The sequence below is a fragment of the Geotrypetes seraphini genome, chromosome 1, assembly GCF_902459505.1.
Source record: "Geotrypetes seraphini chromosome 1, aGeoSer1.1, whole genome shotgun sequence".
Taxonomy (NCBI): domain Eukaryota; kingdom Metazoa; phylum Chordata; class Amphibia; order Gymnophiona; family Dermophiidae; genus Geotrypetes; species Geotrypetes seraphini.
Window position 1 is genome coordinate 330,215,654 of NC_047084.1, and position 15,224 is coordinate 330,230,877.

Consider the following 15,224-nt stretch of genomic DNA (forward strand, 5'->3'; position numbering starts at 1 on the left):
ATAACGTGGATGTTTTGTTTTGGAAAATGGCTGTTCATTTTGGATGTTCTCACGTATTTTCACAAAAATAGAACCCAAATAGAAAGAATGGCAGATATTGAGTACTAAAGGGATTCTTTCTTATATAACTCACAGGAAGAAAGCCAAAGCTTCCATGTGGGAGCTTTGGCTTTCTTCCTGTGAGTTATATAAAAAATAATCCCTTTCATACTCACGTATTTTCAAACAGGAAATCTAGACATTTTTCCTGTTTGAAAATGGCTGTGAGATGGAAGGGTTTTTTTTTGGGGGGGTGGATGTTATGAGTGGGACATCTGAGTACTGACTTGGATGTTCTTTCGAAAATGCCCATCAAAGTCTGAGTAAAAGAGTCAGGGATTCTCCCTCAGTAATGATGTCATTGTGTTACTGGGCAGCAGAGGGTGCTGGCCCAGGAGTGCGAAAACTTTAGCTCCCAGGATGCATTGGGCTCAGCAGTCATAGGGGCGGTCCTCAGGCAGGGAGGAGAATATATACCTGAGCCTGGGATCAGTTCAGGGAGGTCCCCGAGTAAGAGAAAGAATTCCTGATTTTCTCCCCCCTAGATATCAGCTGAGGGCAGAGCTGTGGGAAAAGGACTCAAGCCTGTAACTGCTTAGCTGAGGTAAGTCAAGCTAACTGTTTGTAAAGTGTGAGTATTTTGTTCTTATGAACTGGTGTTTGGTCCCATCCTTTCCTGAGTGTACAGACTAGCCTGCCAAATGAGGCTAGCATATTACATTCTGTTTTAAGAAGCAGTTCTCAATTCTATTCACTCAGGTTTTCACCATATCCACAATGAATATTCATGAGATAAAATCACATGTGCATCTATTTCATTCTTGTTCACTGTAGAATGCCTGCACACCAAACTGTTTAGATATGTTCCAAGGACTGGGTTTACAGCACATTTCAAATTACTTATGATTAGGAAGACTGCCCTTGCTATAGTAATGTTGAAGAACTGCTACAGATAAATCAAAGCATGGTTCCTTGTAAATTGCATAGGAAGTAAAGAATGGACAATAGGCCTATAGCATCTCTTTTCATCATGCTCTGCAACACCTTTAGGGACTGATTTCAAATGGTACAAGAAAGCTGTAGAAGAAACCTTCCAGCGGTTCCTCACATTTTCCTCCTAGCTACAAAAAAAAAAAATCCTGAATTTTGTCTTGAGCTGAAGGCCTCACTGCTCTAACTGCTGTTGGTAGCGTATAAGAATTAAACAGTATGAGAAACAAATTTAGAAAACAATTTTTATTAGACAAATTATTTAGACAAATTATACACAGAAAGCTTTGCCACTTGTAACTGAGGCCTCCAAAAAGTGAGTTCTGTATTTTGTAATAGGCAATACATCAAAATAGGCCTATTTTAAATACTGTACATGGTTATCAGTTTCCTTTTTTAACTAAAATCACTGCAACATCAGGTATGTCCCTTATATAGCTTGTTGTAAAGATTTCTTATTTTCTTGGAGGTGTCCATGAAATTATGAATGTAACAAGGAGAAACAAGTTATGCATGCTTTCAGACACTTGATCCCTTGGAGAAGATGTGGCCTTTTGGATGATTAGAAGTCAGCTGCCTTACACAGTAGACAATATTTGAAGATTTAGTACAAACCAAACAAAAAAAAGAAAGAAAAAAAAAAAAACCAACCCAAAACAAAAGCGGCAGTGCAAAATGCTCCCTGGAACAGAATTAGCATCAAAAGATGTCTGGAGAATATATCTTTTTTTTTCTTTTTCTTTTTTTTCTCCTAAAACAAAACACACTATTTGCATCCTAACTGAATCCTAGCCACAGAATGAATTAGATAAAGTAAGCAGATGGGGGTATAAAAACACAGCATAAGTTGCTTGCTTTCTACACACCACACATTCTAAGGTTATGGATATCAAACAAAAGCCCATTCTACTATTAGTTGACAGCCTTGCATTAGAAATGAAATGAACTTGGTGCCAAGCATGGAGTATTTTTGTCCCATCCTCACTGGATCACCATTACTCTATATCATTGTTTGCTACACTTGGCACTTCTCTAGAAAGGTACAAAGTTTCTCTAAATACTGCATAACTGAATACATAACAGGGTATACATGTAGAGCCCATTTGGCCTCTTAGAGTAACATATGACTGTAATTAAGGCCACATCAATATTTTGCAGGGGCCTTTTCTTTTGCCTTAATACAATTATTATATTGATTTAATGTGCTGGAATGGAAGAGGATTTATTAACCTTCCATGATCTATATTCAAACTCCTTTAGAGCAACATTATTTGTCCTGGATGTGGTTTACCTAATAGAGGTTTCCATTTGCCTAATTGGTTCAAAGGAAAAACGATCAAGGTTAACCTTATACTCCGTTGAATAACCAGTGCAAGAAAAAAAACCTAACTGGATGAATTACATGAAGGTGCGAACATGAATTTGCACAGGATAGACTAGTACATAAACAAATGATAAATTATATTCTCTTGGCAAACATTGCAGATCAAAATTACATTAAAGCAAGCTATCTTTTCCAACAGAAAAGACATCCTGCTCTTTACAGCTTTCCTGTATACAACACATTTTTTTTTTCTAAAGCTTTCTGAAATGAATAGCAATAGCGGTGACTGCAATTTTATATATATAAGTATACAACAGATATTTATATATATATATATGCATCAGGTGCAAAATGTATTTAACATGATGGAGGCTTTTGTTCTGCCTGATGACAGTATACTGTACATAAGAAAATATTTTAACACTGTACAATCACGTGAAGGTCAGATGCACTGTTACAGTACAAAAGTAGGTTGTAGTCTTCTTCACTGGCATAGTAATGGCTTTGTTGTAATCCTACAAAATTGCATTCTCATATTATGTAGCCTGAATGGTCTTTTTTTTTTTTTTTTGTCATAATGCAGGGTTTTGCCTTTGGTCCACAGTTGAAGGACAGACACAACAGCAGTGGTGCACGGAGTGGATGCATTAGAACCATTGGAAAGGACTGAAGTTATTGCAGTTATATCTATCAAATCTGTGGTGGGAGGGGCAGCAGACAGAGACAGGGTGAGAGTGGGGGAGGGAGACTGAGAGAAGGAGAAAGAGAGAAAGAGAACAAGGTAAGAAAAAAGAAAGCACAAGAGGAAAATATAGATGAGAAAATGAATGGCAAATGAAAAAGATACAAACATGAAATTGAAAGGGAAAACAGTTGTTACTAGTATTCCTGGTTTTAAAAACTTACATCCATATTAGTCCCATAAGATTACAGCTGCTCCTTGCAAACAGAGTCCTAAAAGGAAAACAAGTAAAGGAACTTTATTTGGAGCTCATATGGAGGTGCCTCGATCGGGGTCAGTGCCAAGGCTGAGCCCAAGAGAAGGAGTTGGCTGGTAGGGGATGGATGACATTGTTTTAATGGGGCTTCTGAAAAACCCTCCGTTGGGTGCTCGGTGCCTGAAAGGACCAGTTCGGTGCTCCGGCACGTTGCCAAAGGAGAAACCAGAGGCAGCCTTGGCTGAGAGCGTGCGGCTGAGAGTCTGGATTTGCTCTGGTATGAAGGTGGTGGTGGTGATGTGAGTGTTCCTGAAGTCACTGATCTGCTCTAGTGCCTGGCGTGCTGGCATGGTATCGATGTCCAGAGGGGTTAGGTCAATAGATGATGTGGAAAACTGTTTATGAGGACTTTCATCATCTGTGCAGAGACTGTTCACACGTCTGTGGAGATGTTCCAGGTCAATTTCCTTGTCATCCTGGAGGAAGAGGGGGACAAAGACAGAAATAAGTATTCAGTAGGAGTTATTGCAAATTAAACACAATACATTTAACTTTTGGGAGTTTTATAGTAGAAGTAACTTTTTTTTCAGTCCTGGTGAGGGTAAGTAGGAGAAGTATAGCTGTATCAAGGCCAATACTGGGAAAATTCCTACACAAATATATTTAGAAATGATCATTTCAAAGAATGCTTGTATAAAGCTAAACAGGTACCTATCTTGTCTTGTAGGTTATAATGCCTTTAACTAGACCAATAAATCAAGATGTACTGCAGTAGTATATGAACTTTGAAGGGCACGTGGCTTCCTTTTCCTCCTATAACCTCTTCATTTCTCCTTATGTCCTTTTTTAGAGTCAAAGTCATCCATAATTTATTGTAGGCCAAGGTTTCATCCTGAGAAGCATTATGGATCCAATTCTATAAATGGCATTGAAAAATCAGTGCTGAAAATAAACAAGTACCAAGTGCTATTCTATTCTTTGTGCTCCAAGCTGGTCATCGTTTATAGAATAGTTCAGTGGTTCTTAACCTGTCCTGGGTGACCTTCAGCCAGTCGGGTTTTCAAGATATCCTTAATATACATGAGGCAGATTTGCATAAAATAGAGGTGACAGGCATGCAAATCTACCTCATGCATATTCATTAGAGATATCTTAAAAACCTGACTGGCTGGGGGGTCCCCAAGGACAGGTTTAAGAACCATTGGAATAGTGTTTAAGAACCATAGTGGAACAGGTTTAAGAACCATAGTGAAATAGCGCATAGTGTTGGCATCTATGCCTAACTTTTAGGCATGACATTTACACAAACTGAACCCTGGTGTAAATCCTCATGACATAGAAACCATTCTCCCTCACAACTGTTACCACTACAGAATTATTTTGCTTCATTAGTGCATTGCGATGCTGTAGAAAAAAACTTAGATGGAACTAGAACAAGTGAAGGTAACTCGAGAAGAAAATCACCCCCAAAGGAAAGATAAAAAAAAGCTCAAACCAGAAAATTATTGCTGTTAGGGCATTCCATCATCAGAGGCATTAACCTTGGAACACAGGTCAAGGAGCCTAAAATAGTGAGATGCCTTTCAGTAACATTGGCTACCAGGAGTACCAGACAAATATTGACTATAATTAGGGAAGAAACTAAGAATTCTAAAGCTGATGTTCTTATCCACTTGGGAACAAATGACCTAGCCAGCAATACCCCACTTGCAATGCAGAAATCGGGAGCTGAGAGAGGGGTTAAAACCTTTTGTACAGACTGTAGCTTTTTCGAAAGTACGGCCTACTTATGGAAAAGGAGAGGAAAGTGTACTAAATATTGAGAACTTCAGTAGGTGACTCAAAGCCTGGTGTCATCAAGAAGGCTTTAGGTACATAGGAGGATGAGGAAATAATATGGAAAACAAGAGAGTATATTATAATGATGAGCTGCGTCTTACTATTGCAGGAAAAAGAATTCTCACAGAGAAGTTCAGGCAATATGGTTCTAGGTGTTTAAACTAGAAGGTGAGGGATGGCATATGTATGCAGGATACTTTCTGTGGTCAACCCCAGGAAAAGTCATGATGTGACAGTAGGAAAATAGCAATGTAAACAACAATATTAGCAATATACTTGTTAGCAAAGTAACAAGTGAGACTAAACAAAAAAAACTATACAAAAAATGAAATTGCCACTGAAAGGTAGCTGGAAGGCAATGACTACAAACGCTCACAGTCTAAGCAACAAAAATCATGGTCTGCAAGCCCTGATGTTAGAGGCAGACTTGGCTATTGTTGCTATCACAGAGACATGGTTCAGTGATTCCCAAGGGTGGAACGCAAACAAACCGAGGTACAAATCACAGATGCTAGGGTCCACCTTGAGGTTTAGTGCCCAAGAAAAGGATCTGGATGTCATTGTAGACAGTACAATGAAACCTTCCACCCAGTGTGCAGCGGCAGCCAGGAAAGCAAACAGGATGCTGGGAATTATTTTTAAAAGGGATGGTTAACAAGACTACAAATGTATAATGCCTTTGTATCGCTCCATGGTGCGACCTCACCTGGAGTATTGCGTTCAATTTTGGTCTAATCAAACACAAATTTCTGGGAAACAATATAGCAAAAAAACAGCTTCAAATGTTAATTCTGGTCTCCTTACCCCAAGAAAGATATAGCGGCCCTAGAAAAAGTTCACAGAAGAGCGACCAAGGTGATAATGGGGATGGAACTCCTCTCGTATGATGAAAGCCTAAAAAGGTTAGGGCTCTTCAGCATGGAAAAGAGACAGCCGAAGGGAGATATGATTGAAGTCTACAAAATCCTAAGTGGAGTAGAATGGGTATAAGTGGATTGATTTTTCACTCTTGTCAAAAATTACAAAGGCTAGGGGACACTTGATGGGAGGAAGACTGGATTTACTGGTGACCTGCCTACTGGGAGCCAAGGTAGAAGACATAGTGAGCTGCATCGACAGGATCATCAACAATGTGGATGAAGAAGATACGGCGGTGCTGATCCATGTGGGGACGAACAACATGAGCAACAGGAACTATAACAGAGAAGTACTGAAGGACCAGTTCTGGATGCTAGGAAGGAAGCTGAAGACCAGAACGCAGAAGATAGAATTCTCGGAGATCCTGCCAGTACCCAGGGCAGATGAGAAGAGACAGATGGAGCTGCAAGCAGTCAACGCATGGATGCGGTGCTGGTGTGAGGAAGAGGGATTCCACTTCGTGCGCAACTGGACGACATTCTGGGGGAAGAGCAAGCTATTCAGGAAAGATGGACTCCACCTCAGCAGAGACGGAACGAGGCTACTTGCTAGCAACATCAAGAGAGAAGTTGAGGTTGTAAAACTAGGAAGAAGGGGAAAGCCGACAGTCGACCGAGAAAGAGAGTTGATGGTTCGGGAACCGGTATACCCGGAAGATACCGTGCAGGAAAATAGAGGGGAAGACTCACCAGATCGCAGACAAGACAGACCAAAAGGGACACAAGAGGGAAGGACATTCAAGAAGGAAATAGGCTGCAAACTCAACCGAGAAAGAGAGTTGATGGTTCGGGAACCGGTATACCTGGAGGATACCATGCAGGAAAATTGAAGAGAAGACTCACCAGATCGCAGACAAGACAGACCAAAAGGGATACAAGAGGGAAGGACACTCAAGAAGGGAACAGGCTGCAAACTCAAGTGTTTGTACACGAACGCAAGGAGCCTTAGAAATAAAACGTTGACATCATTGGCATCACGGAAACATGGTGGACTGATGAAAATGTCTGGGACACGGTGCTACCGGGATACAAACTATACTGCAGAGACAGTGTGACTCAAAAAGGAGGAGGCATTGCCATATACGTTAAAGAGGGAATTGAATCTACTGGAGAGAACATGCCACAACAGACGGATAAGTTAGAGTCTCTTTGGGTGAAAATTCTTGGAGCAAATGGACCGGAAATGAGGATAGGCATCTACTACTGACCCCAGGACAGTCTGAAGAAATTGATGAAGAAATAACAGATGAGATTAAATGCAACTGCAAGGGAGGCAATGCAGTTATCATGGGTGACTTTAATTATCCAGGGATAGACTGAAACCTAGGCACCTCCGCTGTACTAGAGAGACCAAGTTCCTGGAAACGGTAGGCGATTACTTCCTGGAACAACTTGTCATGGAAAAACAAGAGGAAATGCAAATCTGGACCTAATTCTAAATGGATTGCGAGGATCGGCACAAGATGTAGAAGGGACCCTGGGAAACAGCGATCACAATATGATCCGTTTCAACCTGGAAACAGGGGTGAAACGTTGGTCCAGAACGATGGCCACGGTGCTAAACTTCCGAAAAAGGAATTATAAAGGGATGAGACACACGGTGGGGAAGAAGAGGATAAACACTGTAAAGATGCTAGAGCAAGCTTGGTCTCTTTTTAAGGATATGGTCACTGAGGCGCAAAATCTATATATACTGCGTATCAACAAGGGATCAAAGAGGACAAAGAATAAATCACCAGTGTGGCTCACTGTAGAGGTAAAGGAAGCGATCAGAGACAAAAAAAACTCATTTAAGGAATGAAAAAGATCAAAAACGAATGAAAACTGGAATAGGCACAACCAACATCAACGCAGGTGCCATAAGGCGGTAAAAGGGGCCAAAAGAGACTACAAGGAGAAAACTTCAAGCCGTTCTTTCGATTATATTAAAGGGAAACGACCTGCAAAGGAAGCGGTGGGACCGTTGGATGACCAAGGAATACAGGGAGCGCTAAAGGAGGACAAAGCAATCGCTGACAGACTGAACACATTTTTTGCGTCTGTATTTACTGAAGAGGATACACACAGCATACCGGAACCCATTAGGCTATATGCTGGGAGTGAAAACAGGAAACTGACAGGGTTAACGGTCAATCTAGAAGAGGTATGCAGGCAGATTGAAAGGCTTAAGAGCGATAAATCCACGGGACCGGATGGCATCCATCTGAGGGTTATCAAGGAACTGAAAGGGACCATAGCTGAACTGCTTCAACTAATAGCCAATCTGTCGATCATATCGGGAAAGATTCCGGAGGACTGGAAGGTGGCGAATGTTACGCCGATCTTCAAAAAAGGTTCGAGGGGAGACCCGGGAAACTACAGACTAGTCAGTCTGAACTCGATACCGGGGAAGATGGTAGAGGTGCTGATAAAGGACCGCATCATTGAGCACCTTGACGGACACGGGCTGATGAGGATTAGCCAGCACGGTTTCAGCAAAGGCAGATCTTGTTTGACAAACCTGCTGCACTTCTTTGAGGGAGTAAACAGGCAGATAGACAAGGGCAGCCCGGTCGACTTGATATACAGAGCTCCCCATTCACTGATGACTGTACTAGCTGACCTTCTAGCCATCCTTGGCAAGGTGACAATCTCTTACAACTGGATCACCATCCTAGGAGACTTTAGCTTCACAAACTACCCAAATAAGACTGGATCCCCAGTGGGTTTTCTCTTATTGCTATCCAACCTGGGCTTCCACCAAATAGTCACCTCACCGACCCACTCAGTGGGTCATGTCCTAGATCTAATCTTCATCCAAAATGACTCGTCTACCAATACAACAACCACCAACTGCTCCATTGAAGCAGTTCCCTGGTCTGACTACCATATTATCACATTCAACCTCTCATACATGACAAAACAATTGCCACCTAAGAAACAACCCCAGCAGAAGAAAGTCTATAACAATGACTCATTTGACCTAAAAATCTCTCCTTGGGCCTTTCTAACTTAGCAAGAACACTGAACTCAAATCACAAATCTGTCAATGAAGCGGCCACAACCTGGCACATCCAAGTAATAAACCTCTACGAGGGCCCTATCCTCTATCAAAGAAATAAAATGTTACCCCCAACAATCTCTCCTCCCCTTGGTTCACTGACAACCTAAGAAAAGAGAACTAAGGAAAGCAGAGAGGGAATGGTACAAAACCAGGCCAAATGTGCAACAAATTCAACTGGAGGAAGCTCCATGAAGAATACAAACTAGCTATACTGAATGCAAAAAAGGCCTACTGCTCCCAACAACTACTAAAACCCCCCAACTTATCAAATAACCTCTTCACATTATCCAAAAAGATATTCTCAGCACCACAAGGAGACAATCAACACCTGAATACCAGCTTCAACAGTGAAACTGGGCCTCTTCTCCCTTGAAAAGAGAAGACTGAGAGGGGACATGATCGAAACATTCAAGATATTGAAAGGAATTTACTTAGTAGAGAAAGAGAGATTGTTCACCCTCTTCAAGGTGAAGAGAACGAGAGGGCACTCGCTAAAGTTAGAAGGGAAAAGATTCTGTACAAACGTAAGGAAGTTCTTCTTTACCCAGAGAATGGTAGAAATCTGGAACGCTCTTCCAGAGGCTGTTATAGCACCCTTCAGGGATTCAATACAAGGTTGGATAAGTTCCTACTGGAACAGAACATACGCAAGTTAGGCTAGACTCAAATAGGGCACTGATCTTTGACCTAAGGGCTGTCGCTTGAACAGACTGCTGGACACGATGGACTACTGGTCTGACTCAGCAGCGGCAAATCTTATGTTCTTATATTCACTCTCAGACTACTTCACTGAAAAAATAGACAATATATGTTCCCACCTGGACACTGTCACACAACCGACACCAGTACCCTTTTGTCCAAATGGAATCCACAAACCCCAACTGAAAACTAACCCACTTCAACAATGTCTCACTTGATGACCTTACCGAGATTATTCACTCCCCTCAGCCATCCAGCTCCATCCTTGATCCTTGCCCATAACGCCTTCTAGTTGAGGTGAAAGACGCTTTTGCATGCTCAGTCCTCCCTCTTATCAATGCCTCACTACACTCAAGACACTTGTGCCTATAAATTGGAAATCAGCAATCATTAGACCACTCTTGAAGAAACCTACACTTGACCTGGACACACCCAGCTACTTTAGGCCTGTCTCTAACCTAGCCCTATTCGCTTTCCAATCAGGTTTCCAGAAATTTCATAGCACTGAAACTGTCCTCCTTGATACCATTGATGAGTGCTGGAAACTCATGGACAAATGAAACAATGTCCTTTTGGTGCTACTAGACCTCAGTGCAGCATTCAGCACCATTTACCATGACATCTTCCTCACCCTACTTTCTGAGCTTGGTGTCCGAGATACAGCACTATTTTGGGTCACATCCTTCCTAAGCGATAGATCCCAGTGCTTGCTACTCGATACTATCAAAGCCAAAGCCGATCAAGTATGGGGCACCACAAGGAGCACTACTATCCCCTCTGCTGTTTAATCTCTATATTACTTCTGTCCTGGATATAGCCCATTAACACCAAATCACGATTCACTCCTTTGCCAATAACATCCAACTATACCTACTGCTAGGAGACAACCATGACTCCTAGTCCACAAACAAACTACAACTAAATTCCACAAAAACTGAACTTCTTTGGATCTGTAAAGAACATTGCACCTACAACTGCCCCTCTCTCCTCTTGGAATCATCTATCATAACCGCCAAAGACCAAATCTGCCAGCCTAGGGATACTTCTCGAATCTAACTTATCACTTACCAACCATATTTCACAAGTGGTCTCATTTTCATTCTACTAGCTATGATAACTATTTATAAATAAGAAGCTATTTATCTGAACTGGATTTTTTATAACTTCTCTATGCCTTTGTCCTCTCCCACACGGATTGATAACAAAAAATATTAAGCTTCTCCAATGTGTACAAAACGCAGCAATCAGACTAGTGAAGAACCTTCACGCCTACGATTCAGTATCCCAAGCACTAGTGTTGGCCCACTGGCTACCCATAGCCAAATGTTGTTGCATCTTCAAAGGCTTAGTACTTGCATTCAAGTCTTTACACCACATGGCACCTGGCTATGTATCAGCCAAACTCTCGCCTTTTATCCCAAACAGACCCCTATACTCCCAGGAAGAAATACCCCCTGGTCAGAGCCTCCAGCTAGAAAGTGCCAGGCGAAGGTCATACTCTCACTTCTTACCAAAGTCCTAAAATCAGCTACTTCCTAACATCTAATCCCTTAATGACTTTTGAGCTTTAGGAAAGCAATAAACCTACCTCTTCACCCGACTCCTCAGGACAAGCTAGCATTCAGACTGTTACTCTCAAACCACTGTATACTTAATAAATGTCCAACTGACTCTCCCTTTGCATACACTGACTCTCTCCCTGTGCATGCTTCAGGCTCCAAGTGTCTGCTAATCCAGAACAATTGAACTATATGCACCTCACAGTACCCTTTTGCCTTAGTCATCTCTTCCCTGTTGTTAATTGGTATGCGTCTTGTTTGCTGTTTTATATATGTTACCATGTAAACCGTTCTGGACTAATTTTAAGAAGGACAGAGATGGTCAAAAAGGTGGCGGAGCAGCTCTCTATGTCTTGCCGATCTGATCGTCCAAGCCGCTAAATCGTCCATCTTTATACCACATTTCCGTCCAACTTTCCGTCCAAGTCCAAAACGCCTAGAACAAGCCCTGTTGGACGTGGGAGGGGTCTGCAAACTGATGGACTGAACACCCAGACATGGCACCTAAATAGTGGGGTACCTTACAGGGCACAGCTGTGGACTTCACAAAAAGGATGCCATGTATTCTCCTCCCTACAGCTCCCTTATAGGTTACGGTGAGCCCCCCAAACCACCTCCAGAATCCCCTAGACCCACTTATCTACCACCTCAATAGCCTTTATGACTGCAGGAGCCACTTATATGCCAGTACAAAAGGGTTTTGGGGTGTATAGGGGAGTGCACATGTTTAAGTATCAATGCAGTGATTACAGGGGCTTATGGGTATGGGTCCTCCTCTCTATAGGTCCCTAACCTACCCCTACGATGACTTAAGCTGCCTCTGAGCTGTACGACTAGGCTTTCCTATCCCAGGCGGTCAGGTGATGATGGTCTGGAGGCTGAAATTTAAAGATGTGATTAATATTTTTATGGGGGGGTCGGTGATCACTGGGGTAGTGTGTGGGGGGTCTGTATTATGTGTTTTCAGCGCTTATCTGGTGAGTTTAGATGGGTTTTTGTGACTTAGACCATGTTTTACATGGTCTAAGTCACAACGTCCAAGTTCCGTCGATCGTGAGCTGTATAACTTTCGGTTATACATGCTGTACGACTAAGTCTAAGCCGGCCCACGTCCTGCCCAACTTCCACCCTCGACACTCTTCCCGAAACGCTCCCGTTTAGCTTTGGTCATTCAGTGGCACTATGAAGGCCTAGGCCGTTTAGAAATACGTCCAAAACCCGTTTTTAGTATCTGCACTTGGACGTTTTTGAGAAATGTTCATCCAAGTGCCAACTTAGGCCGGTTTTTGATCGTATTTCTCTTTCGATTATGAGCCCTTTAGTATATAGAACCAAAACTTTACCCACCCACCCTTCTAGCAATTATTAATAATACAAGACAATTTTATTTATTACATTGATATGAAGAATTAATATCAATTTCTTCACCACCATGATCTGATAAGATGATTGGATCTATGTTAGGTTTCATCGCATTTTGTACTAATAAACCTGAAACAAAAATATAGTCTATTCTTGAAAATGAATTATGAACATGAGAACAAAACGAAAATTCCCAAGCATTAAAATGCAGAATCCTCCATGTATTTTTTAAACCACAAGATTGTACCATATTATCTAACCCCATTGACTTGATTACCCTGCTAGGATTTTTATCCATCAATGGGTCCATGACAGCATTAAAGTCCCCAGCTACTACTATTTTAGAAGTAGCCAGTGGCAAGAACAGTTTCTGAAGAGATATAAAAAATTCTGATTGATTAGAAATAGGGACATAGATATTCAAGAGCGCCAAAGAATTTCTGTATAAATTAATTGAGAAACACTGTTTAAAACAGCAAAAAATGGTCAGAATAAAGTGCCTACCACCCGGATTTCCAACAGAATCCTTGAAAAGAGGACATATCCGGGGAAATCTGGACATCTGGTAACCCTACATATCAGGGGTAAGTGGGGTGTCTGGCACAGTGGGAGGAGGCTCTCTTTCAAGGGGATCTGGGGGGATCGGTGGCTGTGCGGGAGGGAGAGGGAAAATGGGGATCTCCTTGCTGGTTTAGCTGATCACGGCAGGGGAATCCCCAATCAGCTGAGCCAGAAGGACTCCCCAAAGCCACAGTTTCGGGAAGACTCACCGGCTGATAGCAGGCCCTAGTGCGATTGTCCAACAGGCTCCGTCGTGCGATTGACATGCAGCCGCTTTTAAGATGGCTGCTGACTTCAGAACCAGTTAGAGAATCTGAAGTAATTGGCTGCACTGATGAAAAACAGTTAAAATCTTGGTTTTTTTTAAAAAAAATGTAGGCACCTACAAAAAGGGCACCAGAATCGCATCTATAGAGGCACCTAATAACACCTAATTTCAAAGTAGGTATTGTTTTGGCCAAAAATGACCTTAGGCGCTGTTAGGCATAATTCTCCATCAAAGTTAGGCATCTATAATGTAGGTCTTTAAAACCTGGCCTATATTACCGGTGCTTAACTTTAACTTTGATTCTGTGATCGGCGCCATTTTTCTTTGTGGCCGATGATTACGGTGCCATTTGCAGAATCTGGCCCATAGGGCCTACAAGTCTTATTAGTTGGCAATAAATTGAAGGAAATATGTTTTCTCTCATCTGATTTCCATTCAAGAAGTACCTTAGTACTTGCAGTGGGTATGTCTTTGTGTCAGATTCCCAAGAGCGTATCTCAAGCCCCATATATCTTGAAGCTGGTACAGAAAAACTGTTACAGAGAGTTAGGTAGATGTGTCGCATTATTGCTTTAACATCAAGTTTGATTTAATTTACATCATCATGGATCTATGAGATTTAGAAGTATTTTAAGTCACGTGGAGGGGCATAATCAAAAAAAGCGTCTAAGTCCCCTTTTGGCCTAAGTCCTTAAACGTTCAACGCAGAAGCAGAGAAAGTGTCCATAACCAAACCAAATGTCCTTGTTTTGATTATGGCCTTCCTCTTCCTAAACGTCCAATCACCACTATGTCTAAAAGTACACCCACACCACGTCTACACTTTTCAGCCATAATGAAACAAAAAAACGCCTAAGCCACAAACATCCAACAGAAGGACTATTAGGTGAAGGAGGAGCCAGTCCTTCACCTAAAAGCTGGATTCTGTAACCGGTGTCTGTCAAAAACAACACCGGTTACAGAACCCCCTTCCCCCCCCACACACACACAACAATCCAGGCAGGAGGGTGCCCAAGCCCTCCTGCCATGTAGAACCGTGACCTTCCCCCCCCCCGAGCCCAAGCCCTCTTGCCCCGCCGATTAACATCGGGCCAGGAGACCGACCCCGGCGACCCCTCCCCCACCGCTACTTGAATGGGCCAGGAGGGAGCCCAAACCCTCCTGGCCCCCGCGGCCCCCCCCCGCCGCTACTCGTTCGGGCCAAACCCTCCTGGCCCCGATATCGGAATAGAATCAGAATAGACCCGGGAGCCTTAGGCCCCCAACCCGGCCCATGTGCTTCAGGCCCTGCCCCCAGGAGGGGCCGAAGGCTCCCAGGCCTATTCTGATTGGCCCAGGCGCCTTAGGCCCCACCTGTGGGTGGGGCTTTGGGACGGCTGGGCCAATCCAGCCCCATTCTGCTGTTGGCTGCCTGCCGGACAGGCGGGTTTGGCACCCGTCTGTCCGGCCACCTGAAAAAAGGTTCGGGGAATGGGGGTGGGGGTGTGGGGGTCGTAGGGTCGGCTAAGGGGTCGCGGGTTGGCTGGGGGGGGCGATCAGGGGTTCTGTGGGGGGCGGTCGTTGGGGGGAGAGGGGGTTGCGTCGAGGGCAGGAGGGCCTGGGATCCCTCCTGCCCGTAATGTAGTGCGGGGTGGGGGTAGGGGGTCGCCGGGGCCAGGAGGGTTTGGGCTCCCTCCTGGCCCGAA

The 15,224-nt window shown here is 43.2% G+C and overlaps 1 protein-coding gene across 3 annotated transcripts in view; it reads right to left on the reverse strand.

The window, feature by feature from the left end:
• Positions 1–2,866: 2,866 nt before the first annotated feature.
• GRID2 (glutamate ionotropic receptor delta type subunit 2) overlaps positions 2,867–15,224 on the reverse strand; it is a 2,335,100-nt gene continuing 2,322,742 nt past the window's right edge. For all 3 annotated transcript variants that reach the window (XM_033958336.1, XM_033958346.1, XM_033958356.1), the window contains one exon: positions 2,867–3,767. In XM_033958336.1, coding sequence (XP_033814227.1) covers positions 3,345–3,767 — 423 coding nt within the window. In that variant the 3' untranslated portion in view covers positions 2,867–3,344. The remainder of the gene's footprint in view (positions 3,768–15,224) is intronic.